Source organism: Anguilla rostrata, chromosome 5, assembly GCF_018555375.3.
Source record: "Anguilla rostrata isolate EN2019 chromosome 5, ASM1855537v3, whole genome shotgun sequence".
In the NCBI taxonomy this organism is placed as follows: domain Eukaryota; kingdom Metazoa; phylum Chordata; class Actinopteri; order Anguilliformes; family Anguillidae; genus Anguilla; species Anguilla rostrata.
Window position 1 is genome coordinate 49,332,421 of NC_057937.1, and position 25,575 is coordinate 49,357,995.

The window sequence follows — 25,575 nt, forward strand, 5'->3', positions numbered from 1 at the left end:
ATAAGTCCTCCCATGGTTTCCATGGAGGCCATTTTCTAGTGAAGCCTACAGTAGTCAATGGAAGTGTGTCTCAAAGCATTTTCCAAAGTGTGTGTAGGCAGCTACTGCTTCTACAGCCCACTAAATATTTACTGCTCTTTTGTACACTATATTAGATATCCAAGTGCAATTTAAAGAAATTAAATATGCATTAATTCCTTTAAAATGCTTTTGTAGCTAAGCACATCCATTAGTTTAATTCATAAATATATAATCTGCTGAATAAATTGCCATGAACCTCACATAAAATTTTAAATTACAGTTTTTTTATCCTGGTTTAAATGTTTATTTGTCTTCATAAGGCCAATCAAAATTAGCTGTGATAGTGACCTACTGTGGATAAATATAATTAATTTTACCACAGCCTTCCTGAGTGGCAGATAGTTGTTATACTGATGTGTATAGAGATGTGTACAGTAAATGTGTGTGAGTGTGAGTCAAGGAACGTGGATGTGTGTTGCTGTCCTTATCCAAGCTTAAGGCAGGGCACGAGTCTGATGAGCCTGTTTCCCGTTCTAGATGGCCAATGACAGCACGGAGACGAGCGAGGCAGGCGAGGAAGAGGAGGAACAAGAAGGTGACAGCGACAACAAGGAGCGCACGCCCTTCATCCCGTAGCGACTGCCGTCTGCATCGTCCCGGCCGTGGGGTGGAAGGGGCCTCGGGGGAGGGGTGGGCAGTTCCGGGGGACTGTCCCAAGACCTGCCCTGTGCACCGCGAAGAAACACTTTAGTAGCATGTGTGTGTGAGCGTGTGTGTGAGCGCGTGAGTATTTGTCGTCATTCTGTGGCTTGTGTTGCAGAGTGGCACTGCGATGCCATTTCCAATTCCCCGGTGTTTGCAATATTAAGAATATGTTACAGTTTGTGTTGCCAAATTGTTGTCACCAGATGCTTTGTCTTGTTTACAACCTTTCACCCTTGAGCTGGCAAGTGAGTGAGCGAGCAAATTTGTGAAAGAACGTAATGAAGTGAGAGAGAAAAGAGAAGGGGCACATGAGCGTTTGAGTGGGTCTGTGAGTGGCTGTCAGAGGGAGCTGCTGTGCATTGTTGTCATCCTTGCGAGATGAAAGGAGACACATTCGTCTGTTTCAGTCCTGCTGTGCAGGTCTCTCAGTTTGCTCTCGGGCTGAAGCGAGCGATTCATTGCAGGGATGTAGCCAGTGGTCCGGGGCCCTGTGTAATTCTACCAGCCCTGTGGCTGCGACTGCATCAAATGATCATCTGAATTCACTGCTCTCCCTTCATGTTACACTAGTGCTGCGGGAGCGGGCTAGTAGTGTGCCTGTTTCCGTCTCCCAGAGTAATTTCATTTTCAGTGGGCACTGAAGGGCCGCACCATGCCTTTGTGCCAGACGTCTGCGGCACAGTTCTGCAGTAATTACAGCATTTTTCATACACACAGAGTGAGGCCACTCGCCAACCTTGCCGCAGACTGAATCCGTACAGGATTACCGCCGTTGCCAAGGGAGACGATAGAAGGAAGAGGTCTGTGTAGTTTGCTTCAGTGACTCCCAGTGCTAACACACCAAGCAACCTATGGCCTATCCTCTGTATAGGAAAACCTGAGAAAAGGAAGGAAAAGCAGAACGGAGGTTTAATGTGGCTATTGGTGGGAGGTCTGTGTGGGCTGCATTCTTTGTTTCTCTTTCTTCTGCACATCTGTTACTGTAGTCATGCCCGCTAGTGCCTGTGTATTGTATCAGATGCAAGCAAGTGACTGTGGGCAGGAGGCAGTCAGGGTCAGATTCAGATATTGATCAACTGACTGGGCAAGAGGCTCAGTTAAGCATATTTGATTGTGTCTGCAGTCTCAACATCGGCTGTGCTGTATAATGAGGCCTTGTCCAAATACGCTGACATCGACTCTGAGGAAACCAGATCTTACCATTGCAGTAAAGGTGTATCAATCTATGTGTGATTGAAATCCGACAATTTGGGATATTCATTAATAAATATGATGCCAATTTACAAGTTATTTAAATGACAGAAAACAGATGATAAAATAAGAGAAGCCAGGTAGTGATTTATAGGCTTAATGCGTAATGGCCCAGTGTCCTTTTTGCATGAGTACTCAAACAGAGCTAAGCCCTATTCATATGGGATATGTTTTACTGGAGGTCCTGTAATCTAATTTGACTAATTATTTGGGTAATTGCAGTGTAGCATTCATATGGGATATAAGAATCTCTGTTTTTCGCTGCTTTTCCCATTCACATCCAGGATGTGGTCAGTTTTTCACTCCACTGACCACATCCCGGATGTGAATGGCATGTACTATCATATAATGTAGATGGCAGCTATGTGATTTTCCCTGATTTATCAGGAATTCCTACTTTGTGGACATAACGTTCCCATTCATTTCTAATGGAGATTCCTATACACTATATAGCGAGTCTTATTACCTAGTGCAGCTACATGTGCAATACATGTATTTGCAAGATTTTCCTCTTCTGTGAGCTTAGATTTTTTTACTCCCTTAAACCCCATGTTGGGATGGTTGAGTGTATGGAATTAAAAAAGAGTCATATCTGTCCAGCAGTCTTCACAACCGCCTCCATGTTCCCAACAAGGGAAATAGCACCAAAATTTAAATGAACAAATTGCATTTACAGATGTCTATTCATACAGGAGTAGTATTATCTATGGACCTTGGAAAAGGTCCTTAGATAAGGTAGATAATTCGGGCTGAAATTTTTACTCTCCCGGCCTGTAAGAATTATGGATGTGGACATTACAGGACGTCCTGGGGTAAAACTAGTCCTGTGTTAATAGGGCTCAGATTTCACCCAACAGCTGTTATTGCAAGTTAACTGTTCTGGATATGCCAAACTATTACAGTGTTTGTATGCACTCCCTATCCAAGGAAAATGACCCCCCGGTGTTTTATGCAGGTAGAAATAAAGGTGTCTGCAAAAATGTTCACAGCAGCTCATTCACTTCATGGCAGTTTGCTGCCTCGTCAGTGGACAATAACATACTGGGTTTTAAACGTTTCTGTGTCACATCAAAGCACTTTGAATCCACATAAAGGCTTTGCTTTCCAGGATACAGTGTGTGACTCTGGACCTGTCCTTGAGAAATATATTTTTTTATTTAGGCCAAATCAAATAATACAGTCTTTCACACTGTGCATATATGTTTCAGCTTTACTGAAATCTCATATCTATATAAGCATCTCTACATCTATGAATCACTGTGTTAAATGTCACTGTATTCCACCGCAGTCATTATTTTTGTCACATTTAAAAATAATCAATACATAAAAGCAGCTCCACAGTCTTTCTGCAAGTGATAAGCAGATTTTTTCCCCCCAGTAATATTGTGTATGCAATTGTGATTTAAAGGAGCTAAATGTTTAGCTTTCAATTTATTCTTTGGCGTGAGTCACTCCACAGTGATTTGCTGGTCTTTCTACTATTTTGAATGATGGTTGTGTACAGTATATGATATACATGTAATAATTGATGTGCCCATGCAGATTATGTAAAGATGAATGGATCAGCAAATTGCTAAGCAAGAACTGATGGCCACAGAAAGATAGTATGCCCAGGTAACAAGACTGCAACTTATGAGTATTTATAGCAGCAATGGCAGTCATTATGTCATATTTCACATAGCTATGCTGATAATCATTTGTTGAACGTTACTTAAAGCAATTACTTACCAAACTCTTCAATCATCAATCGTTTATGTAATCTCAACCAGGTTCAGTGCCATTTTAACATATGAATAGATCAAATGAGCATGTTTTTCATCAGCCATTTACCATGCATTATTTCTGCCACTGAATTGCTCAAAAAAATGTCTTTCTTCAACATGTGAAATACAAAAAATTGCAATCATTTGCATTTTCTGTGAAGGCTTTCTGGATTCTACCTGTAATGTATAGCTCTACGTGGTGAGTTAAAAAAACACAGATGTTTATGGTCCATTACACCCTATGGGAAACACTGTATGGGAAACTATGTTGCATTTTATGTATTTGAACATCGCGCTTCAGCACTGTATCATCTTTCAAAATCAATCAGCGTGACCTCAGAGAAATTTCAGAAGATGTGCGTTTGAATCTCTTTGCCTGTCCTCAGTATGTCTCTGTCTGCAGTCTAGACTGACCTACAGTGTATTTTGTGAGTTCAATATGATAGTGACTTTTCAATTTGCCTTAAAGAAATATGAGTAAAACCCGTGCATAGATGTGTTTGTCAGCTCAGCCCGGGTTACAGGCAGATATGTTGTTTAACTGTATTTGTTGGTCTTAGTGCTATTGTTATTTTGTGCAAACAATCCCAGTCATGTTTCCATGAATAAAGTCAGCAGCAGAGCATTCTTGGAAGGTATTGTGATGTTTTTTTTAAAAAAAAAACAATGCTTAAGACTATTATTGTTGTTGTTGCTAGTAGAAGTAGTAGTGATAATAATAATATTATTATTGGTAAATGGACTGCATTTATCCAAAGTGCTTTACAATTGATGCCTCGCATTCACCAGAGCAACCCTCCGACTGCCAGACAACCGCTCTTACCTCCTGAGCTATGTCACCCATAATAATAATAATAATAATAATAACAATAATAATAATAATAATAATAATAATCTTTCACACACACACACATACGCACTCTGTGGCAATCACTTACGATGACAGTGTCGTCTGGTTGGTCAATGGGGCACATTGTTTTCATGTGCTTGATCATGTTGCCAGCTGCTGCAGAGCTCTCATAGGAAATTATGAATTCAGTCTAATTGCACTGGTGATCTTAACAGTCCTTTCAGGTTTTTCAGCCCTTTCAGAATTTCCCAGAACTGCCCTGGGTACTGCAGCACATAAAACAACTGGAGGAGTTAACAGTTCATTCATGTTAGTCTTGAGAATAAATGGATTTGGGCATGCATGGTAAGCAGGAGGGGAACACTGGTACTCTTTCTGGAACATACTCTTTGTCTTAACATTATTAAAATACCTTTGCCTTCCATACTTCCATAAAGACATGGAGTACACAAGGATGATAAACCACAATGCTGCATCTTTGTGCTGATCGTGAACTGCTACTGTGCTTCCCTACAAAATCTCAGTGTTTTACACCACTTTTGTTTTTCAGTGCAGGGTCAAAATAATGTAATTTTTGGAACACGTTTTTGTTGAGAGAATAATCTCTTTGAGCAGGGACTGGGATTGTGCAACAATAGTATAAGACTCAGAAACTCAACCCATTTGTTACCAGCAGGGGGTAGCCTTTCCTTTGCAAAAGCAAAGCCTATTACAGAACATCACTGGATAAGGTCTAAAGTTAAGTGAAGAATTTCCCTGATGCAAGTCAGCTTGCAGTTGAACTGTATGCATTTACTGTGAAGTCATACAAACAACAGGAGCTACCACCTGGCTTGTGCTGTTCAAATATCGGGTTTTCATCTAGTGATTGCCCCATGGTCTGGTGTAAAATTCTGATGTAAAATTCCATACCAGAACACTGGGGACATGAGTGGCACCGTGTGATTTTGCAACATAGCCCATACACAGATAAACACACTTGTGTACAAGTCTTTTAATGTCCTTGGTTACCATGTACTTGAAACCAGTGTACTTACAGGCTAACTAAAATCACAAACTTTGCCATCATTCATTGAGTTAATCAAGCTCATAATCCCTGCAATGTATGTGCAAGTTAACATGCAAACAGTGCCATTTTCCACATTTTAAAAAATTTATTTTTATGGGTAACTTTAATTGTGACACTTGTGAACACAAGCAGAAATAGTTGGAGGGGGCACAAGATTCCAATAATGGCACACACACCCATTATCTAGTCGCCCAAAAGACCTGCATACACACTTGTCTATACACATTGCCACAAACAGTGTTATCGAGGTTATTAGAGGTTAGTATTTACATCCCATAAGGACGTTAAAGATGCCTAGGAAGTGACGTTGCAGTCTGACTGAACTCTCGCGAAACTGAGAGACAGCCATTTTTTCCATTGATTGCTGTTTGTGCTTAGGTGGTATTACAGAAAAGAAAGTAGCTAGCTTGCTAGCTGTCTGCGATTACTTTGATTCCAAGTTTTTATTTGTTTAGTCTTTGTCATTTTGGATTGAAAAAACACAAACAATGTTTGTGTACAGCGCCTTAAACCTTTCCCGTTGACATCCGAGCTCGGGTAGATGTCCGTTTAAACTGTCGCACAAATGGAAATGGTGCCCAGCGAGGAAAAGCAGCTCGTACCCAAAGAGGTGAGATTATCACAAACGCACAGAGAGACCGGGTTTGGCACCGACGGGCCCTTATCCGCTTCTCTATGATGACATAAACAACTTGGTTTAGGCCGGGAGGCAGTAATGGCGTTGTGGCAAAGTGCAAAACAACATCTATCTACGAGCTACGTTATATATTGAGCTCTTTTTACTACAAGCTAGCTAGCAAACAGTTAGATACCTTCCCCGACTTGATAAGGTGCAGCTGCTAGCCTAGCTAGAAGGCTATCTGGCTAGCAACTTTTTGTAAGAAATCAATAGCATTGGTTTAAATCAAAAGAAAACGAAAGTTAAACAGCAGTTAACCGTGTAAATTAGCTAATTAGCTCAGTGTTTCTATTACACGCTAACTACACATATTACATGGTATCCATGTTTTAGGTTAAACGATTAGATAACTTGCTAGCTAACTGGTTTGCCGATATGTCAACACTGTTTTGAATAGTAGCCAATGTCGCTAGTAACGTTAGCCTTCTATCTACGTTGGCTAACGTTAGCCAGTTCAGAAGCTTTAGCTAATATTGCGGCCTTTGTGATCCGATCATGACTTTGCCATCACCGATTCACTAACACGTGAAAGTGCATTTTATAGATTTGAAGAGTTTAAACAATGCTAGCTACTGTGGGAAGGACTGGGGTCTTAGCTAGCAGACTTTATTGTATGTAATTATTTATTTATGAAATACAGCAATAGCGGGCTAGCAAGCCTAGCTAGCTGTCACAAGACACAAAGATGTGCTGTCAAATGATCCCTAGCTAGCTGCTTACCTAGCTGTCATGTTTATCTAGTGCTAGCTTACTTTATAAAAATACATTTACGTTAATTAACGTTAGCTAGGCTATCTGTATAGTCTCGTTCTGTTAACTAACTAGGTAGATGGCTAATTGGAAACCACCATTAATTCGACTTAAGTGACCCGCTCTCGCCGTAGAAATCAAATGAGTAAAGATTGAACGGAAACGGATGCAGTAAATGGATGAAATGTATAAACAACGACGTCGTTATAGAAGCGAGCATAAATTGCATTTTAAGTCCTTTTTTTAGTGAAGTGGTTTAAACATTTTTTGTCGCAGATTGTCTCTCTGTTCACTAAATGTCACTACTTTCAGTTTCCATTAACACCCCGTTGTTTTTTAAAAAACATTTTTTTAAATGCATAGCTAGACTAATTACAGGTGTATCTAGTACTTACCTATTGTATGTAAATTACATTTTGATTTTAGCCTTCATGTCCATATTTGAAACAGCCCTTCTGAGGCTTGGAAAAAAGTTACTTTACATTAGCTCTAAATTGTTGAAAACACAAGACATGAAATCCTTGTAAATTTACCCAGATGTATGTGTATTATGGGTACAATCATTCTCTCATTCTGTGTTTTTATTGGCAGCATTTTAAGTGTCCCTGGCCTGTTCTGGCTCTGCATGGGTGTTTTCTTTGCAACGCAGTTGCAGTGTATTTGATTTAAATCTTTTCCACCAGACTTGGAAGGCGAACTGTCCCCCTTTTCACTCTTACGCACCTGCTGTTAAACTTTAAGGGTTCAAGCCTATTTTTATGAGTTGTTCATAAGGAAACTGTAAGTCCTCAACTTTAGAAACACAGAGAAGAGGTGTCGAGTACCATCACTCTTAAGAAATTGTGTACAGTTTGTTTTCTCTTCACAGATCAGCAGTTCACCACATTAAGATTGTTTTAATTCAGTTTAAATTGACGGCAATTTATGTAGATGCGACTAGCATTCAAGTCAAGGTAGGCAGTAATTAGGTCATTGAAAATGTATAATTTGCGCATATGAGGAAGTAAAGAGCTTTTCTAATCTGCTACACGAGTACTTTAATAAGTTAGGTTTCCCAGATCACATGACCATGCGCCCTGCTCCTGCTTAGTGTTCCGCTGCCTTCATGTTCTCATCTGCAGACCCTTGCTGCAGCAAACCCAAATAAACACACTCAAGTCAATATCCATGCCTGTCGATATCCACTTAAATTAAACATAATTTGTGTAGTTTTGAAATAAATATTGCCCAAGTAAATTTTTTTATGAATATATTATTTTATTAAGGAGCATTTGCATGCCCAATGTGATTCAGTTTAAAAAAAATATGACTGGATAATGAAAGTTATAGATAACATTTATGTTCCTTTCACTCTATTTTTTAAATGTTATTCACAGTAGTGCAATGTAAGAGAAATGCTAGGACCCTGTTGCTGCACTATGGGAGGCATGTGCTTAATGTGTTCACGAAAACATCTGTTTCTTCAGTATATGCAATGTGACAAAAAAGCAATCTGAAGCAACCTACGAAGCACTTTTGAACTTGTTTTTAATTGAAAAAAGTTTCAAATTAATAAACATTCAAACAAATAATTATGTTCAGAAAAGGGTCCGCATTCATACGGAGGAGTCATGCTGTTTCAGTCATCTCTCCAAAGCAGCCAGTAGCCCTTCTGCATTGACACAGTTTTGGAAAATGAATAGGGTCTTCAGCTATTTTATGGTGATTAGTCTGTCAAAATTCAAATCGATATTTTTTTAGTAATCAATTTGTTTAACTGTGTTATCCCTATTTTACCATTCTTCATAGTGGAAATGAAATATATATACGAAATATAAAGTGAAAGAAAATGTAGGACTTTACATAATTCATACTTGTGCTAGCTTATTAAAGGTGAACAGTGAATGGTTGTTGCCTTTTCTGGTCAGTGGCCTGTAATTAATTGAAATTCTTCAGTAGCACAAATGGCCGTGCTGATAATGAGAAATGGCTGTTTCAGGTGCCTGTGTGTCATTCACCTGAAGAAACCTCGCTTGACAAAACCTGAGAGAGGATTTTGTTTTTCACACTTCAGCTGAACAATTTCATAGTACTTTTCTTCTTTTCTCATACAGTGAGGAAAAATGTTTACTTTTTCGCAGTTAACCACACTGCCTCGTAGTCTGTTCTTTTCATACATTTTTTGAATCCCAAATGCTCTTGATTTAGGCTACATGGAGAAAAATGTAACAAGACAAAGAAAGTATAAAGTTTCTGAGATACGTTTCAGTTCAATGCAACTTAAAATAAATGCCAGCCTATTGCTATTGCGTAATGTATTTTGCACTTGGTAGCTGAAAGATATCGAATTGAGGCAGCTTTTGTGAGTTGGAGCATATTGTGTGAGTTGAGATTAGATAGGGCTGCACGACAAACTTTACATGTAAACAGAAGCGTCTTGAGTCCCTTCTGATGACGACTTGGGGCTCATGGTACTGGTGTAAAATGCAGGAGATACAAAGCTTGATCCTGGCTTTAGAGAGGAATTTTGAACAAGCTGTAGCCTAGTAGCTTAGTGGAGATTAAGACCACAAGAATTGCAATTACAAAATCAAAATATGAAAAAATGAACACACAGATGAGGGTTTAGAGGAAGCTGGCACTGATCTGGTTTATGCAATGGAAGGGGAAAGGAGACTTACATGTTTTGATGTGGGTGACTAAATCTGAACTCAAGATGTATGATATCTCCCATACTTCGCATTTTAGGAAAAATAGTAGTGAGGCTTTTGAAGTCAAATGGGTCCATCAGTAGAATAAAATGCAACCGTGAACTAGAACATTAAAAAAGGGAGAGCAATTGTTAGGAGGCTGTTCTGTGGATACAGCTGGGTTAAAAACGGCTTCTTTCCAGTTGAAGTTTTCAGAATTATATTTGTCTTTTTTCTTATCTTTACACGATACTGATACTTCAGGACCTAACACCTGTCTAATACTTTATTCCATTGCATTTCCTTGAACTTCTCCAAAAACACTAGACATTTGGCTGAGGGTTGGACTTTGAAGCTTTACAGCATTGATTGTAATGTTAAGGGCACATTCCATTTCAGTGCGTTTCCCAAGTACTTTCTAATACTGTGAAAAATGACAGATTGCCATGGAAACGGGATTGTAGTTTCCTTTTAGACACGAGCAGCTTGGGCCTGTTTGCAATGGGCGTCCAGGGGACCTCTTGAGCGGCTCGGTTCAGTCTGTGAAGCAGAAAGGTCCACCTGCTAGCAGGAATTAAAACGCATGACAGAAGTCTTACTCTCCAGGGTGAGTCGACGGGGAGATAGGGGTATTTTTGTCTAGCTGTAATTAGACCTGGGGCCGGGTCCTCGAAAGCCGCCATGGAACAGGTCCTCGTTGAATTTGGTTTTTTAATCCAGCTTCTCTTTGGCAGCCCTGCTGCTTTTCGCCGGCAGCCCGTGAGCTTCAGACGCTCCGGCTTTTATAGTCGGGTGTAAATGCTTCGGGCCTCTCGCTGAACTTTGCCCAGGCCTGCTATTTCACAGCTGTAAACCTGTCTGCAAGTTTTGTCAGCCTTCCAGGACACATGTAGTACACGTTTAAATGCATAGATTTACTGGAAAAGTGCCTATTTTGAAGATTTTTCTGTGGCTACATGATTTCACATAAATAATCTCTTATCCCTCCAATTACATATTTCATTTTTGTAAGACAAAGTTTTTCTTTGTCTTTCCTGCACCTGTTTTTGTCATGTTTACAATGAGAGGCTGTATCATATACTGCAGGTGTGCTCAGGAACACAGGAGAGGAAGATAACATGTTGGCCTCATGTCCCTTTCCCATAGTGCAGAAATGGACCACACACATGCTGCTTTATAGATACACCATTATTTATCTTCTTCACATTGTTTACCTGCCAAACTGCCAAGGCATCCATTGTGGCTCCATTTTCAGAAGCCAGAATTGAATTTAAATATGAGTATTTTCTTCCAGTTTTTTCTCTTACTATGTACGGAAGACCCAGCTGTCATAGTCAGGTTACCCAATATGAAAAGCATTCCTAGGAATGTGTGTCATGTTTTAATACATTGGGCCTCTCAGATTGCTGACTGCAGATGGACTCGTAGCTGTAATGAAATCTTGGCACACGCCTGAAGGCAAACCAGTCGGGAGAGCCCACCCATGGACAGGCCAGCCTTGCTGCTACTTTGTGCTACGAGCCAGGCGTTGAACTTTCTCTGCCTGAGGCTCTGTGCAAGTTTGTGGAGCGTAGAAAACGCACAGCGTAGAGTCAGCACCCAGCGTTATTATCCCAGTTAAAAATACCACTAATCTGATAATACACTTTGATGTGTTGACATTGGTTGGCCCTTTAGAGCCACCTGTCAGACTTTGGGGTTGGCGAGTTCTCACAGATGTAGCGGCGGCATGTGCGTGCTGGCGAGGTCCGCCTGACCACACAGTGTTTGTTTGTCCTCACATCGAGTGTTTGGAGAAACAAGAGGTTAAACAGTGGGCCTGAGAAAGATCTCGTGTGCTCTTATAACTGCTGAAGGAGATCTTGTGACTGGCTCCGCAGTGCGTCAGTGTGTTTGATAATCATTCCTCTTTCCCTCTTACCCCTGACTGATGTCCTGTTAAAATGTGGAATTCACTCAGCCCAGGTTCCAGGTAAGTGATGACATCACTGCGTGAAGAATACCTGAACGCGGATGATTTTATTTTTAATTTAATGAGCATTGGCATGAGCAAACATGGCAGTTCAAATCTGGTCTGTTTCGTACACGCGTTGACCCGTGGGTGTTGTGGCACATCGTCTCAGCGGTGAAAATGTTCCCTACGCCATGTTGACCAATGAAATATTTATGGTTTTTTTTTCAACCCCTTTTCATGTCACCAGGGTATGCTTTGGAGCTACAGGCAAAGTATTTTTGAGGAGATGAAGAAGAAGTTCTCGCAGGTAGCTCCAGGGGTGGAGCTGTGTGTGCGCGTGTGTGTTTGCATGCTCCTGCGCGCGCATGTGCGGATGCACCGGCGTGATGCAGTCAGTCTGGCTGATGCAGTCTGCTGGCATTCACCCCCCCCCCCCCCCATGGGCATTATTTACATCCTGGTCCTGGAGTCACCTCCAGTGAGCTGTCTATAAATAACCGGGCTTGATGGAAATTGTCATCGTTCGTTTGAGACTCTGGGACGCAGGGTTTACTGTTAAGCCACTCTGAACGTTTCATTTTGGTGACCCAGATACAGTTGTTACGTAAAATGTCATGTAAGTCATATGGCATTCCAAAATGCAGTTGTAAACCTTTTGTAATAGAAAGCAGGCTATTGCATTTTCAGTTTTAACTGAGCGAAACTGTGCCCTAAGATATGAGAATACTCTAAACCTGTGCTGGCCAACTTTGCTGGCGAAAGCTGTGCTTGTGTTTCTGTATTGCAGAACATTTGTGAAACATATCCTCAGAGCACTTACTGACTTCACTGAGGGAAAGAAAAACAAATAATTCTCGGAAAACAAGCCCTGTACAGCCTTGAAGGAACACTAAACCACAAAACAAATGTATTTTCAATTTGCCATGTGGTATCATTTGATAGGAGTGAATTAAGTGGACAAAAACCATCTCATGAGCCAGAAACTTTTTATTGGTTAAAAAAACATTTCCCCTTCTGATATTCCCATCTCCAGTGAATTGAAATTCTTGTTGGCTTTACCAAAACATGCTAACTACAATATGGAATGATATACGGATGGGTATGCTATATAGACTATGCATGCAAAATGCATATATAGCCACCAGCTAGCTAGCAGATTAGCAAGCTAACCAGCATTGCATGTACTGTTCGCTCATTAACCCTGTACTAAACTAAATAATTTGGTCATTTATCTGTTATGTCTTGGATAGATGTTGCTCCATGCAGTCATGATGATGACAGTGGCTGCATACTGTGCAGTGCAACATGGAATTCTCTCTTTCAAATCATAATGGGCATGGTGTCAATATAGCCAATACAGCATTATTATAACGTTTTTTTAAATTCATTATTATTTTCTCTTAGTATTAGTATTGCTTCTGTGCTTTTAAAGTTGTATATGTTGTTTTTTATTATTATGTTTATAATGGACTGAGACAGTGAAATGGACCACACTGGGCCATGGTATGATGGTGCTGTTCAGAGGGCCTGTGGCTGCAGTTGTTGTTGAACCTCCTGGCCCAGCTGGTCGGTGCTTGCAGATCCTTTGTAGATTTAATCAGGTTATTTAGAGCTCAGCTTGGGACAGGGAACAGTCGTCATGGTGCTCCATCAGTGTGAGACCATTGATAGGCTGTATCCATTAGGGAAAGCAGAAGTGACCAGTTCTATTGACAGGATTTGGAAATTGGGCCAGTTCAGCTGCCATCTCTGTTCAACCTGAAAATTTCAGTGCAGTTTTTTTCTGTAATTAGAAAAAACAAATGGAGACAATGCTCAGCTTTGGTTTTCTTATTGCTGTTTATGCTAATCTGCACTTTTTTTTAATGACGGTTTTAAAACTAGGTTACCGCAAATTCTGTAGCCCGCTGCGTAGGATGTGGACAAGCGCACACAATCTAATGCGTTTGATTTTGGTTACCTCTCTTGTTTCAGAGAAAGAGACGTCAAAAACAGGTTTCAGTTAAACAGAGCGAAGGAAAAGGACAAAAAGATGAACGTTATCCCTTATCATTAACAAGCACACACATCATTAAATCACCTGGACTGGTGCCTCGCTATTTTCAAGGGAGTCGGCTAGTGCAACTCCTTTCATTAAACAGCAACATGGCGCTGCCGTTGAGCCTGTGAGTTATGGGAATGCCGTGCTGTTTTATGTCAAGGTGTTCTCCGTGCTGTTGTTCCCGGCCTTCGGGTGCTTGCTATTTTAAGCCGTGTCTTCAAAGAGCTTAGCGCAACAGGATCCGCCGTTGCGTTATATTAATACCGCCTTACACAAGCCCCTCGCTGCGCCGCGACGCTACGGTCTGACGCAACGCCGCTCAGCTGCCGAGGAGATGTGACGGCGCGCATTATGCAGTGCGCTATAAAAGGATGAGTTAGTCAGCACAAACCCGTTTGCTGGCGCTACCCAGTGTCTACATAAAACCTCCACGTATAAATATGGTTAATCCCTTTGAGTGACAGCCAATTTGCAGCTAATAAATCTTTTAGCTGAAAAGTATTTTGTAAATAGGATATGTTAGCATATCAATGAGCATATGCAATGTGCCAGTATGAACGATCATATCTTGCAGTTGTTCATTTAGTGTGTATAGACTAATCGTCACTAGTGCTGGGATGTATATTTTTTGTGAGTTGTTGAACTTGACTCTTCTTTGCACTTAACACTTACTGATCTCTCAGAATGTGGTTTTTGTTTAGTGTTCTCTAATGCACGAGAGCAACAGAGTGATTGAATAACTGTGTGGTCCCCAGGCCAGCGATTGCGTTTGGAGCTTCAGTGCCCCATCCAGGCCTGCCCAGCTCTTCTCCGCAACCCCTACCCCTCCAGACTGTCTCCCCCCAAACTCTCCCTATCACCCACAGAGCCTCCCCTCTCTATCTCCCCCCAAACTCTCCCTATCACCCACAGAGCCTCCCCTCTCTATCTCCCCCCAGCTCTCCCTAACACCCACAGAGCCTCCCCTGAGTTCTCCCTAACACCCACAGAGCCTCCCCTGAGTTCTCCCTAACACCCACAGAGCCTCCCCTCTATCTCCCCCCAGCTCTCCCTAACACCCACAGAGCCTCCCCTGAGTTCTCCCTAACACCCACAGAGCTTCCCCTCTATCTCCCCCAGCTCTCCCTAACACCACAGAGCTTTCCCTCTATTTCACCCCAGCTCTCCTTAACACTTACAGAGCTTGCTCTCTGTCTCAACCCTGCTCTCCCTAACACCCACAGAACCTCCCCTCTATCTCCTTAACACCACAGAGCTTCCCCCCAGCTCTCCCTAACCCCCACAGAGCCTGGCTCTCTCTGACAGCCGTGGTTTCTGTGTGTCCCTCAGATTGAGAATGCTGCGGATGAGCCGAGGGTGCTGTGCATCGTCCAGGACACCACCAACGCCAAGACTGTCACCGAGAGGCTGACTCTCAACCTCCCGGCCTCCACCCCACTCGCCCAGCTCTTCCAGGGCGTGGCCCACAAGGCCGGCTACGTGGTCGGCTCCTTCCACCTGACCTGGGCCAACATGGCTGAACCAGTGAGTTTCCACTTGCCGCTGGTGGTGGCATTTTTAAATGGTATTTAAGTAAATATCAGCCGCGGAGTGCCCTGTTAACTGGTCCGGTTGCATTTTTGTCTGCTGGCAAATGGAAACCGCTTGAACAGGATGGCTCTTGTGTGTTCCGACCGAGTGATTTTAGGAATGTTGCTCTATAGATGCCAGTTTATCCCCCCCTGTTAATCCTGCTTGGTGAGACAGAGCACAGCCACGTGCAGTACCTGAGTGGGTCAGGAGTAAAGCCTCTGTAATCTGTCACACACTGCAAATGAAAAGCGCATGAGGCTCAGTTTTTATTCATTTCTTAGTTTTTCCAAATTTTAACCGTCAGACATTTTCCGCACCAGTTCCTCCAAAATTTTGACACAATTGTTGAAGGAAAATGTCACACCCCACTCCCCCGCTCTGCCTTCAACACCGGGCGCTGGCCTGAAACCGGGCCGGCGTGAACAAAACAGCCCGAGCCAGGATGAGCTTAGCGTTTGAACAGCGTGTGCAGGGGGGGGGGGTTCCGTTTTCATGTCCCGTTTCCTGTGCTTAACCCTCCCACAGGCTCCGCTGGATCACAGCAGTCAGGCGTCACTCACAGATTCTGGCTTTGAAGCCGGGAAGAAGAACTTCCTTCTGCTCACGGATAAGGACGGCGAGCAGCCTCGGCTGGCATCGGTGAGCGGGCACGGCAGAGAAACGTGCAGCCGAGCACCTGCTCCGCTCTCGTACTCATTAACACGGCGATCAATTCCCCCGGTCACTGTGTGTAATCAGTTACCTCCGCACTGTACAGAACTTTGGCATGTCACCGGGGACTGTAAAAGTCTCCTCGCTTTGCTTCTTGCCTAGGATCCTTATGTCAACATGCAATGCAAATACAACACTGTAATGAATATAGAACTTTTATTAAAAATGTCCTTTCGGGTTCCCTGGGGAAACATTAGAGCTACATACTCACACCAATTCCAAATATGGTAAATCTAATATTTTGTTGTTTAAATGTAAATACTGGAATAGCCCAGTTGAAGCCATTTACAGCCTTGCAGTGTTCTCCTGTCTTATGTTGTTGTTTTATGCTACATGTAGAATAATGTAATGTAATGACATTACTGTGTTTTAGTATAAAATGGAAACCTGTTCAATGTTATATCTATCTATACTAAAATGTCTTTATGAATGGTTTGTCTGTATACTGAGCTCCCCTGAAAAAGAGACTTTGGTCTCAGTGGGACTTTCCTTGAAATGAAATAATAAATTTATAAACTATAAAGTTGAACTTTGCACCCTCAGACGGCTGTGCATATTGCACATTAAACACGGCACAGCCCTGAGGTGATGTAACGGTGCATTCAGCTTTGAGAGTCTTATGAACTTTGGAAGAGCGTTTGTGACCGCTCCCGCTGCGCCCGCGTCCGCAGGAGGAATCCGCCCCGGCGGGGACCAGCGGGCTGGACGACGTCTCCCTGGACGGCTTCATCGGGCCCCTGCCCCGGGACAGCACGGTGGGCTGCAGCAGCGACTACAGCAGCCCCAGCTACTCCTACTCCTCCATACTCAACAAGTCCGAAACGGGTAAGGCCGCCCCTCGCCCCCCTCCCGTCAGAGCCCGGGTCCGCGATGGCCTCCCCGCTCATAACGACGTCCCGTCTCCTCCCCTCCGCAGGTTACGTGGGCTTAGTCAACCAGGCCATGACCTGCTACCTGAACAGCCTGCTGCAGACCCTGTTCATGACGCCCGAGTTCCGCAACGCTCTGTACAAGTGAGCAGACTTTTCTCCCGCCTGTGGCTGCGTCTGGGTGCCTGCAGGGGGCAGCGCTAACCTCCTTCCTCTTCCCCCCCCCTCACGCAGCTGGGAGTTCGAGGAGTCGGAGGAGGACCCGGTGACGAGCATCCCGTACCAGCTGCAGCGGCTGTTTGTCCTGCTGCAGACCAGCAAGAAGCGCGCCATCGAGACCACCGACGTGACCCGCAGCTTCGGCTGGGACAGCAGCGAAGGTGAGCCCTCCCGGGAAAATACGGCCGGGGCTAGCAATCCAGATCCAGATCCAAATCCAGCGTTCCTGCTGGAAGTACAGCCCGGGCTAGCAGTCCAGATCCAGCATTGCTGCTGGAAATACAGGTAGGGTTAGCGATCCAGATCCAGCGTTCCTGCTGGAAATACAGGCAGGGTTAGCGATACAGATCCAGCGTTCCTGCTGGAAATACAGGCAGGGTTAGCGATACAGATCCAGCGTTCCTGCTGAAAATACAGGCAGGGTTAGCGATCCAGATCCAGCATTGCTGCTGGAAATACAGGCAGGGTTAGCGATCCAGATCCAGCATTGCTGCTGGAAATACAGGCAGGGTTAGCGATCCATTTACAGCGTTCCTGCTGGAAGTACAGCCCGGGCTAGCAATCCAGATCCAGCGTTCCTGCTGGAAATACAGTCTGGGCTAGCAAACCAGTTACAGCGTTCCTGCTGGAAATACAGGCAGGGTTAGCGATACAGATCCAGCGTTCCTGCTGGAAATACAGTCTGGGCTAGCAATCCATTTACAGCGTTCCTGCTGGGTTAGTGATCCAGATCCATCCTTTCTGGGGAAAATATCGCTGGGGTTAACGATGCAGATCCCCCGTTTCTGCTGGAGATACAGCCCAGGGTTAACAACCCAGTCTCACCATCTCTGGGGAAAATATGGCCGGGGTTAACAGTCCAGATCTGGGACTGACGGTGATGAAATTATTCTGTGTGAAATAAGAGGCCTTGTTTTTGCTGAATTTGTCTTTGGGTATGAAGTCCGTTGGGGTTTTAGTTATGTTTCACGGACTGATGCGTGTGCATGCGTGCGTGTGCATGTATTATTTGTGTATTTGTGTGTGCGTGTATGTGTGTGCATTATCTGTATATTTGTGTGTGTGTGTATTTGTATATTTGTGTCTGTGAGTGTTTTATCTGTATGTTACATGTGTGCATGTGTGTTTCAGCCTGGCAGCAGCATGATGTCCAGGAGCTGTGCAGGGTGATGTTTGACGCTCTGGAGCAGAAGTGGAAGCAGACAGAGCAGGTATGGGATAAGCCCCGCCTTTTTGTCAGATCGCTCCCAACAACCGCCGATAGCAACTTTACACCGAAATAGAGCGGTGAGAGACGACCGTTAACACAACATGGCCTGGGAGCAGTTCTTTGCAAAATAAGGGCCTTTAATTGTGTTGATGTTTTTGACCTGGGGTCTAATTGGCCCATGTGAAAGGACTGTGACATTGCTCCAAGCATATTTAACACAGTGAATGTTGTTTGGTTTCATAACAGATATGCTTATAATAAAAATTGGGTTGTGGCTTTATTGCTTTGTTGCTTCCTCTATAATGTTGGGATTGTGTTGCAATTGTAGCTGGTTCCACTGGTTCAGATAAAAGTTCTTTTTTATTTTTTTCTGAACACACAAGTTTACTAAGTTGATACATTCAGCTTAATTCGCACCACAAGTACAATTTACAGATTCAGAGTAAATAAATAAATAAATAAAACATTTGAACAGATGTTTATTTGTGGACAGGTAACAATGGTGGCTCTGTTGTGAAGCAGTAAATCATATGAGCAGCAGAAGCACTGTCACCAGCGAGCTTTATGGAGCGGAGCTAATGGTGGGCCCCCTCTGTCTCTCAGGCTGACCTGATCAACCAGCTGTACCAGGGGAAGCTGAAGGACTACGTGCGCTGCCTGGAGTGCGGCTACGAGAGCTGGAGGATCGACACCTACCTGGACATCCCATTGGTCATCCGGCCCTTTGGCTCCGCCCAGGCCTTCGGCAGCGTGGTGAGTCCCGCCTCCCTCTGTCCCTGCAGGCCCAGACGTTTAGCCACCGCGTTCATGTCAAGGGGGGGGTAGAGGCGTACAGATACAGATGTGACTTAACCATCAGGAAATACCTTTACGTATTTGTTGCGAGTAATTTGAATTTCACCGCATTTCTCACGACAGCAGGGTGTGCTCACAAGCTACCAACGATTGACAATTCTCAATGTGAAGTGAAAGAGTTAGTTGGTGGGCACAATGGATGTAAGATAATGGGCTACACTTATAGTAGATTATTTATAGTATCATTTACTACACGGGTAGTCGATTGGAGGAAAGTCCATTGTGGAGGATTTCAGTGCGGAGTGAGAAGTATCCCCAGCTGGGCATCTGTGGCCTAGCCCAGCGTGGCGTCCTCCGCTGCCATGACTCTGTCACCATTCTGCTGCGGTGACATAGCGGCCACATTGCCGAGGTGTCGCGGGGACATTGTGTTGGCCGGTAATGTGAGTGTCACTCTGTGCTTGTGAAATAGGAAGAGGCTCTCCAGGCCTTCGTTCAGCCAGAAACCCTGGACGGGCCCAACCAGTACTTCTGTGAGCGCTGCAAGAAGAAATGCGATGCCCGAAAGGTGAGCTGTCTACACCTGAGACATCTGATCCCTGCAGTCTGAGATTTATCATTCCACACAAATATCTGCTCCTGCACCTCAGATTGTCATCTACTCACCAGTCAGCTTCAACTCCTGCAGTGCTGTAGTGTGTAAAATAGTCACTGGGTCACCTGTAATGCTATCCGGTCATTATTGTGTGAAATAGTCACTGGTTCTCCCCTAGTGCTGGGCCGGGCGGCCTGTAGTGTTTAAAATAGTCTCTGATTCAACTGTAGGTCTATGCAGCCTATGTAAAATAGTCACTGGTTCACCTGTAGTGCTATGTGGCTGCTAGTGTGTAGTGCTATGTAGTCAGCAGTGTGGCCTCTCAGGTTACTCTGTTACTCTCTAGTAGTAACATGTGATCTGTAGTGTGATAGTTACTTACTGGCTTTTTCAGAACTGCACTCATGCCAAGCAAAATTACAGATTTTTTTTTTATTTAGAGAAAGAAATCTATTTTAATTCATAAGTAGTGTAAACAGGAAATAGGGATTGCAGATTCTGAATTGGGTCTGAATCATGTTCTGCTTTTGTTCTCACTGTTCTTCCACGGTTCTGATCTGTGTTCTGCAGGGGCTCCGGTTCCTCCATTTCCCCTACCTGCTAACACTGCAGCTGAAGCGCTTCGACTTCGACTACACCACTATGCACCGTATCAAACTCAACGACCGCATGACCTTCCCCGAGGAGCTGGACATGAGCCCGTTCATCGATGTGGAGGATGAGGTAAGGGGCCGAGGAACTGATACCTTAAACTTAAACCGCTCTCTCCAGACTGGGCCTGTACTGCATGTCTTCCAGTGCCAAGCAAGTGTGCTTCTCTTCTTTAGATCCTTTCTTTGGGCTAGCTCTTTGGTAGTGACCACAATACCTAACTGTGTTTTCAAATAGCCACTCAAATTTAGGAGCATGGCTATGTGGGCTCGGTGGGTTGCATTGTTCTGAGCGAAGTTAGGCTATTTCTGTAAACATTTACAGTAGTTTGTTTGCTAGCCAAAATGAAGTGTAATAATTGGTAAACATTCTGGAATTGTTTCACACAAACAGAATGTACAGTATGTATTTTGTATTACAGTACTAAAATTATGTGTGGGGCAACTAGCATGTGTAATTGTATGAAAGCAGAGCATCCTACCGTCTCCAGCACAGACATAGTACAGTTGTCCTCTCTGTAGTCATCCTTGACCTTGTTTGTTCAGCGATAATATTATTCCCAGAATTCTGAGCTGAGTACAGCAGGGATCTGCAGTGTGATTTCGAAAAGGTTCAAAATGCTAACCTTTCATCTGCTAACAGTTTCAATAAACATGTCCTTAACATTGTTCTGAAGTTTAGCCTACTGTAATTCATGCTTGATAGAAAAGCTGCCACTACCTTTAATTACCGCAGTGAGTTTCTCTCTATTTTTAAATATTTGGCTTGGTTGGGAAGAGTCCCTCTTACTAGTCCATCTTCACCTCTTTCAATTGCAAATTTGTTCTTCTAAAAAGTCTCACAACTAATAGCGAAGCCCAGCCCTAGTTAGCTTAGGTGGTTTGACATGAGAAGGCTACAGAGTGATACTGCTGCTGGCTAACTGCACTGTTCTGTATTGAATGTCTTAGCTGTGCTCAGCCGTGGGTCTCAGCCCCTCTCACTTGTGGTGGCACGTCCAGACATGCTCTATTGGTATGACTATGCATTGTTATGTATTTCCAAAGAATTTGTTTTTCTTTGTACAATGTGTGTGCAAAGAAAAACAAATTCTTTGGAAAGACATTGCAATGCATAGTCATACCAATAGAGCATGTCAGAATTAGAATTTGTTTAAACGATGCATCTCTCTCCCTCTGGCCCACCCTCTTTCCCTTTCCCCTTTCTGACCCCCCCACCCCCCCTCCCCAAAGAAGTCTCCGCAGACAGAGAGCTGCACTGACAGTGGGGCAGAGAATGAGGGCAGTTGCCACAGCGACCAGATGAGCAACGACTTCTCCACGGACGACGGCGTGGATGAGGGGATCTGCCTGGACAATGCCAGCAGTGCAGAGAGGGCACTGAAGCCAAAGGTACATCAGTAGTGCCCTTTACGCATCCTCGTATGGCACAGGCCAATCACTCAGCTAGCATTCGCAACTATGGTTTTTCAAGCTCCTTATTACACAATACATACATTTTCTTTCTTTTTATTGCTGAAACAGAGAGCATTAAATGCAAGTATCACTTCCGTTCACACTCATTGATTAGAAACACTGGATATTCCGCTCTACCTCTATAATTTGACTTTGGATCCATCTAAATCCGTAAGTTGGGTGAAAGTTTTCCAGGGAGCAGCATACTGAAATGGGGGGGTACCTTCTTATATGCGGTAAAATATAATGCATTTACTGGCCCATTATCGCATGCATATATTTATTATCTGAGCTAAAAGCGGTTGAAGTTGAGCTGGGTCTTCAGACGCTGCCTGTGCTTCCTCAGACCGCTGATCCCCTTTCAGTGTTCCCTAACTGATGCCGTGTCATTTATTTAGTTCTCCGTTCGCCACGTGTCCTTCTGGTGTTTTTCTTTCCGTTTCAGTTTCTCTGCAATCGACACGCTTAGTTCTCTTTTATTTATGACACACTCTGCCATACGAATCAGACATTAATAAGTTGTACGCCTTGTATACTCGTGTATGCGCGCCGTGCAAGCTGAGGTGAGATTTGTTCAGTTGGGGTGTGTGTGTTTTTGCGCCTCATGCCTCGCGGTCCCTTTTCCAGAGTTCGCTGACCTTTGAGCTCTTCTCGGTCATGGTCCACTCCGGGAGCGCAGCCGGCGGTCATTACTATGCCTGCATAAAGTCCTTCAGTGACGGCCAGTGGTACAGCTTCAACGACCAGCATGTCAGCAAGGTAATGACGCTTTGCTTTGATGTGGCGCTTCTCTTCCCTGAAGGGCTAATAGCTACCGCCATGCGGTCAGATTCATGTATAACCACTGACATGCCAAATGTCCTCCCTGCTCATTCTACATTGAGGACATTCTGTTTCAGAAAATCTGTTCTGTGTACCGTAGGCCCTTCTAGAACTCTTCTGCATCCATTTCTCTATCATCCTTATTAAGATACTGAAATACCTGAAAAATTCCCAGGGGGTTGCTTAAGGTATAATTAAAGAGGCTAGGTCTATGAAAGTACGTTAGGAAGGGTTTAGAATTTTTAAAAAATTCATATAATAACAAGATGATGGGGAAGGTATTATACTGTGAGTTATAAAGATTTTTCAAGGAATCGGTGGGATTCATTTCAAATGGAGAACATTACTCGGAGGCAAGAACTCCTGACCCAGCACAAGGGCACAGGGAGGCAGCTTGTTGTCCGCTCGATCGTGTTTGACGAGCTTAATTCCCGGTGATGAAGTGTGCGGTTTGTGTTGCCGCTGTGCAGATCACCCAGGACGACATCCGGAAGACGTACGGCGGATCCTCAGGGAGCCGGGGTTATTACTCAGGTGCCTTTGCCAGGTCAGTGGGAGACGGCCAATCGGATCGCTGCGTTTCACCCTGCACATTCACCCACCTCTGCACCCAGGCTGATTCATATCCGTGGCTCTGTCTGTCAGCCCTGCCTGAGGTCGTCCTGATTATGGATTGAAAAGGGAAAGAGGTTGCAACATGGGTTAAAAAAAAAAAAAAAAAAAACGTTCTGTTTGTCGCTATGGAGTTACACATGGTTTTGTAGAGTTTATAATTGTGATATGGTTTGACCATTAGTGTTTGCGTAATGAATCTGATTATGCAGAGCTGGTGCTAGGTCTCGTGGGGTGTAGAGGATTAGGAGTGGTTCCTTACAGCACTTTCTATTTCCACAGTTCTACAAATGCGTACATGCTGATCTACAGATTAAAAGACCCTTCCAGGAATGCAAGTAAGATCCAGGAGTCCTGAAATGACTTGTGTGAATGCACAGTGTAATTATTTGATCATTTGGTCATATTTTACAGTACTAATAATGTAATAATGATGCTATGGTAACTATTTTATTTATTATACTACCTGTAGATGTTATGTGACTGTGCTTTTCATGGGCCGGCAAATAAGACGCTTAGCTACAGCAATGGCAGGGACAGGGTCTCTGTGCACACTGAGGTGAATTTCAGTGAGTGTAAATTAGGGGTGGTAATTAGGGGTCTCTCGTTTGATCTTGCAGGGTATTTGGAAGTGGAGGACTTCCCGGATCACATTACACGCCTGGTCCAGAAAGAAAAGGAGTCTGAGGAACAGGAGAAAAGACAGCGGGAGATTGAGCGCAACACCTGCAAGGTAAGAGCACTCCTGCACTGTGTGTAATGTCTACACCAGACCTGTAATGTGCAAGGTTACCTATATGTGACTGGGGAGAGGATATGACTGGTACGCTTTGCTGTATGTCTGACAGATCAAGCTCTTCTGCCTGCACCCTGTGAAAATGCTGATGGTGGAGAACAAGCTCGAAGTGCACAAGGACAAAACCCTGCGAGAGGCTGTGGAGATTGCCCGCAAGGTACTCATGAGCAACCACCTCTCTGTACTCCCATCAGTCTCATAACCAACCACCTCTCTGCACTCCCATCAGTCTCATAACCAACCACCTCTCTGTACTCCCATCAGTCTCATAACCAACCACCACCCTACTCTCTCATCCTTCTCATAACTAACCACCTCTCTACACTCCCATTAGTCTCATAACCAACCACCACCCTACTTTGCCATCAGTCTCATAACCATCCACCTCCCCACTCTCCCATTAGTCTTATAACCATCCACCTCCCCACTCTCCCATCGGTCTCATAACCAACCACCTCTCCGTACTCCCATCAGCCTCATAACCAACCACCACCCTACTTTCCCACCAGTCTCATTACAAACCACCTCTCTACACTCCCATTATTCTCATGAACAACCAGTTGTTACTCACCTCAGCAGAATCGATGGTGATTCCATTACATTTTTGAACTGAAGAAATTCTTTTGCGTTTCTGGTGTGTGCTTTTCCGTGTGTGTGTTTCTGTGTGTACGCGTGTCTGTGTGTCTTTGTGTTTGCACATTTCTGTGCCTGTGTGTGTGCAGCTAATGGACCTGGAGGGCACTGTTCCGCTGGACTGCTGTCGACTCGTAAAGTACGACGAGTTCCACGAGTACCTGGAGCGCTCCTACGAGGGGGAGGAGGACACGCCCCTGGGGCTGCTGCTGGGCGGGGTCAAGTCCTCCTACATGTTCGACCTGCTGCTGGAGACCCGGAGGCCAGACCAGGTCTTCCAGCCCTACAAACCCGGAGGTGAGGAGGTCCCTCTCAGGCTAGGCACTGTGGACACAAGGAAGTGGCCATTTTGAGTGAATTCAAATTTGCATATTCACATTCTGAATGTTTTTCTGGTTAATCCAGCCTTTCATGTGCCGCCCCCTCCCTCCCCTGTGGTACCACTGCGGTCAGTTTTGCAGGAATTTATTGTTCCACATGACTGGGATTAAAATGGTCTGGTACAAACAAAGTTGGCTTGATTATGTAGCTCTGTTAGGCTATACGTAATAAAAACTGATTGTTGTTCATTTTAGGGGTTCTTTTGGGAATCTTTCTTACAAAACTGACTTTATTTATGCCAAAATCTTTGCTTTGTATATTTTATTTTAGTTTCATAAAATCTTTGATATGTTTCAGTCATTTGATTTTGCAAATGGGAAAATTTAAACAAAGGGATGTTTTTTCTTCTTAACTCAAAATGATTACGCAGCAGATTGTGGGAACGTTGTGTCATGAACCCTCTCTGGATATGAATAATCTCAGTCCTAGCTGTAAGGCCCAGTTCAGACCAAAGATGCGGGACGTCTTCTTTAAGGACAGTCTAGTGACAAGAAAACAAATTA

General features: G+C 43.9%; 2 protein-coding genes across 5 annotated transcripts in view; both read left to right on the forward strand.

The window, feature by feature from the left end:
- LOC135255533 (synaptic vesicle membrane protein VAT-1 homolog-like) overlaps positions 1 to 4,368 on the forward strand; it is a 37,889-nt gene extending 33,521 nt beyond the window's left edge. For both annotated transcript variants that reach the window (XM_064336835.1, XM_064336836.1), the window contains exon 9: positions 559 to 4,368. In XM_064336835.1, the coding sequence (XP_064192905.1) occupies positions 559 to 657 (99 nt within the window). In that variant the 3' untranslated portion in view covers positions 658 to 4,368. The remainder of the gene's footprint in view (positions 1 to 558) is intronic.
- A 1,609-nt stretch (positions 4,369 to 5,977) lies between these two features.
- usp47 (ubiquitin specific peptidase 47) overlaps positions 5,978 to 25,575 on the forward strand; it is a 28,207-nt gene continuing 8,609 nt past the window's right edge. Inside the window, exons 1-17 of one of the 3 annotated variants that reach the window (XM_064336843.1) lie at positions 5,978 to 6,269; positions 15,082 to 15,276; positions 15,850 to 15,963; positions 16,707 to 16,860; positions 16,952 to 17,048; positions 17,139 to 17,284; positions 18,255 to 18,334; positions 18,937 to 19,086; positions 19,601 to 19,696; positions 20,294 to 20,446; positions 21,607 to 21,765; positions 22,456 to 22,587; positions 23,121 to 23,197; positions 23,545 to 23,600; positions 23,883 to 23,995; positions 24,111 to 24,215; positions 24,781 to 24,988. In XM_064336843.1, coding sequence (XP_064192913.1) covers positions 6,225 to 6,269; positions 15,082 to 15,276; positions 15,850 to 15,963; positions 16,707 to 16,860; positions 16,952 to 17,048; positions 17,139 to 17,284; positions 18,255 to 18,334; positions 18,937 to 19,086; positions 19,601 to 19,696; positions 20,294 to 20,446; positions 21,607 to 21,765; positions 22,456 to 22,587; positions 23,121 to 23,197; positions 23,545 to 23,600; positions 23,883 to 23,995; positions 24,111 to 24,215; positions 24,781 to 24,988 — 2,080 coding nt within the window. In that variant the 5' untranslated portion in view covers positions 5,978 to 6,224. Of the gene's footprint in view, positions 6,270 to 11,982; positions 12,019 to 15,081; positions 15,277 to 15,849; positions 15,964 to 16,706; positions 16,861 to 16,951; positions 17,049 to 17,138; positions 17,285 to 18,254; positions 18,335 to 18,936; positions 19,087 to 19,600; positions 19,697 to 20,293; positions 20,447 to 21,606; positions 21,766 to 22,455; positions 22,588 to 23,120; positions 23,198 to 23,544; positions 23,601 to 23,882; positions 23,996 to 24,110; positions 24,216 to 24,780; positions 24,989 to 25,575 lie in introns of those variants that run through there. The other 2 variants (XM_064336841.1, XM_064336842.1) reach the window with 2 other exon arrangements.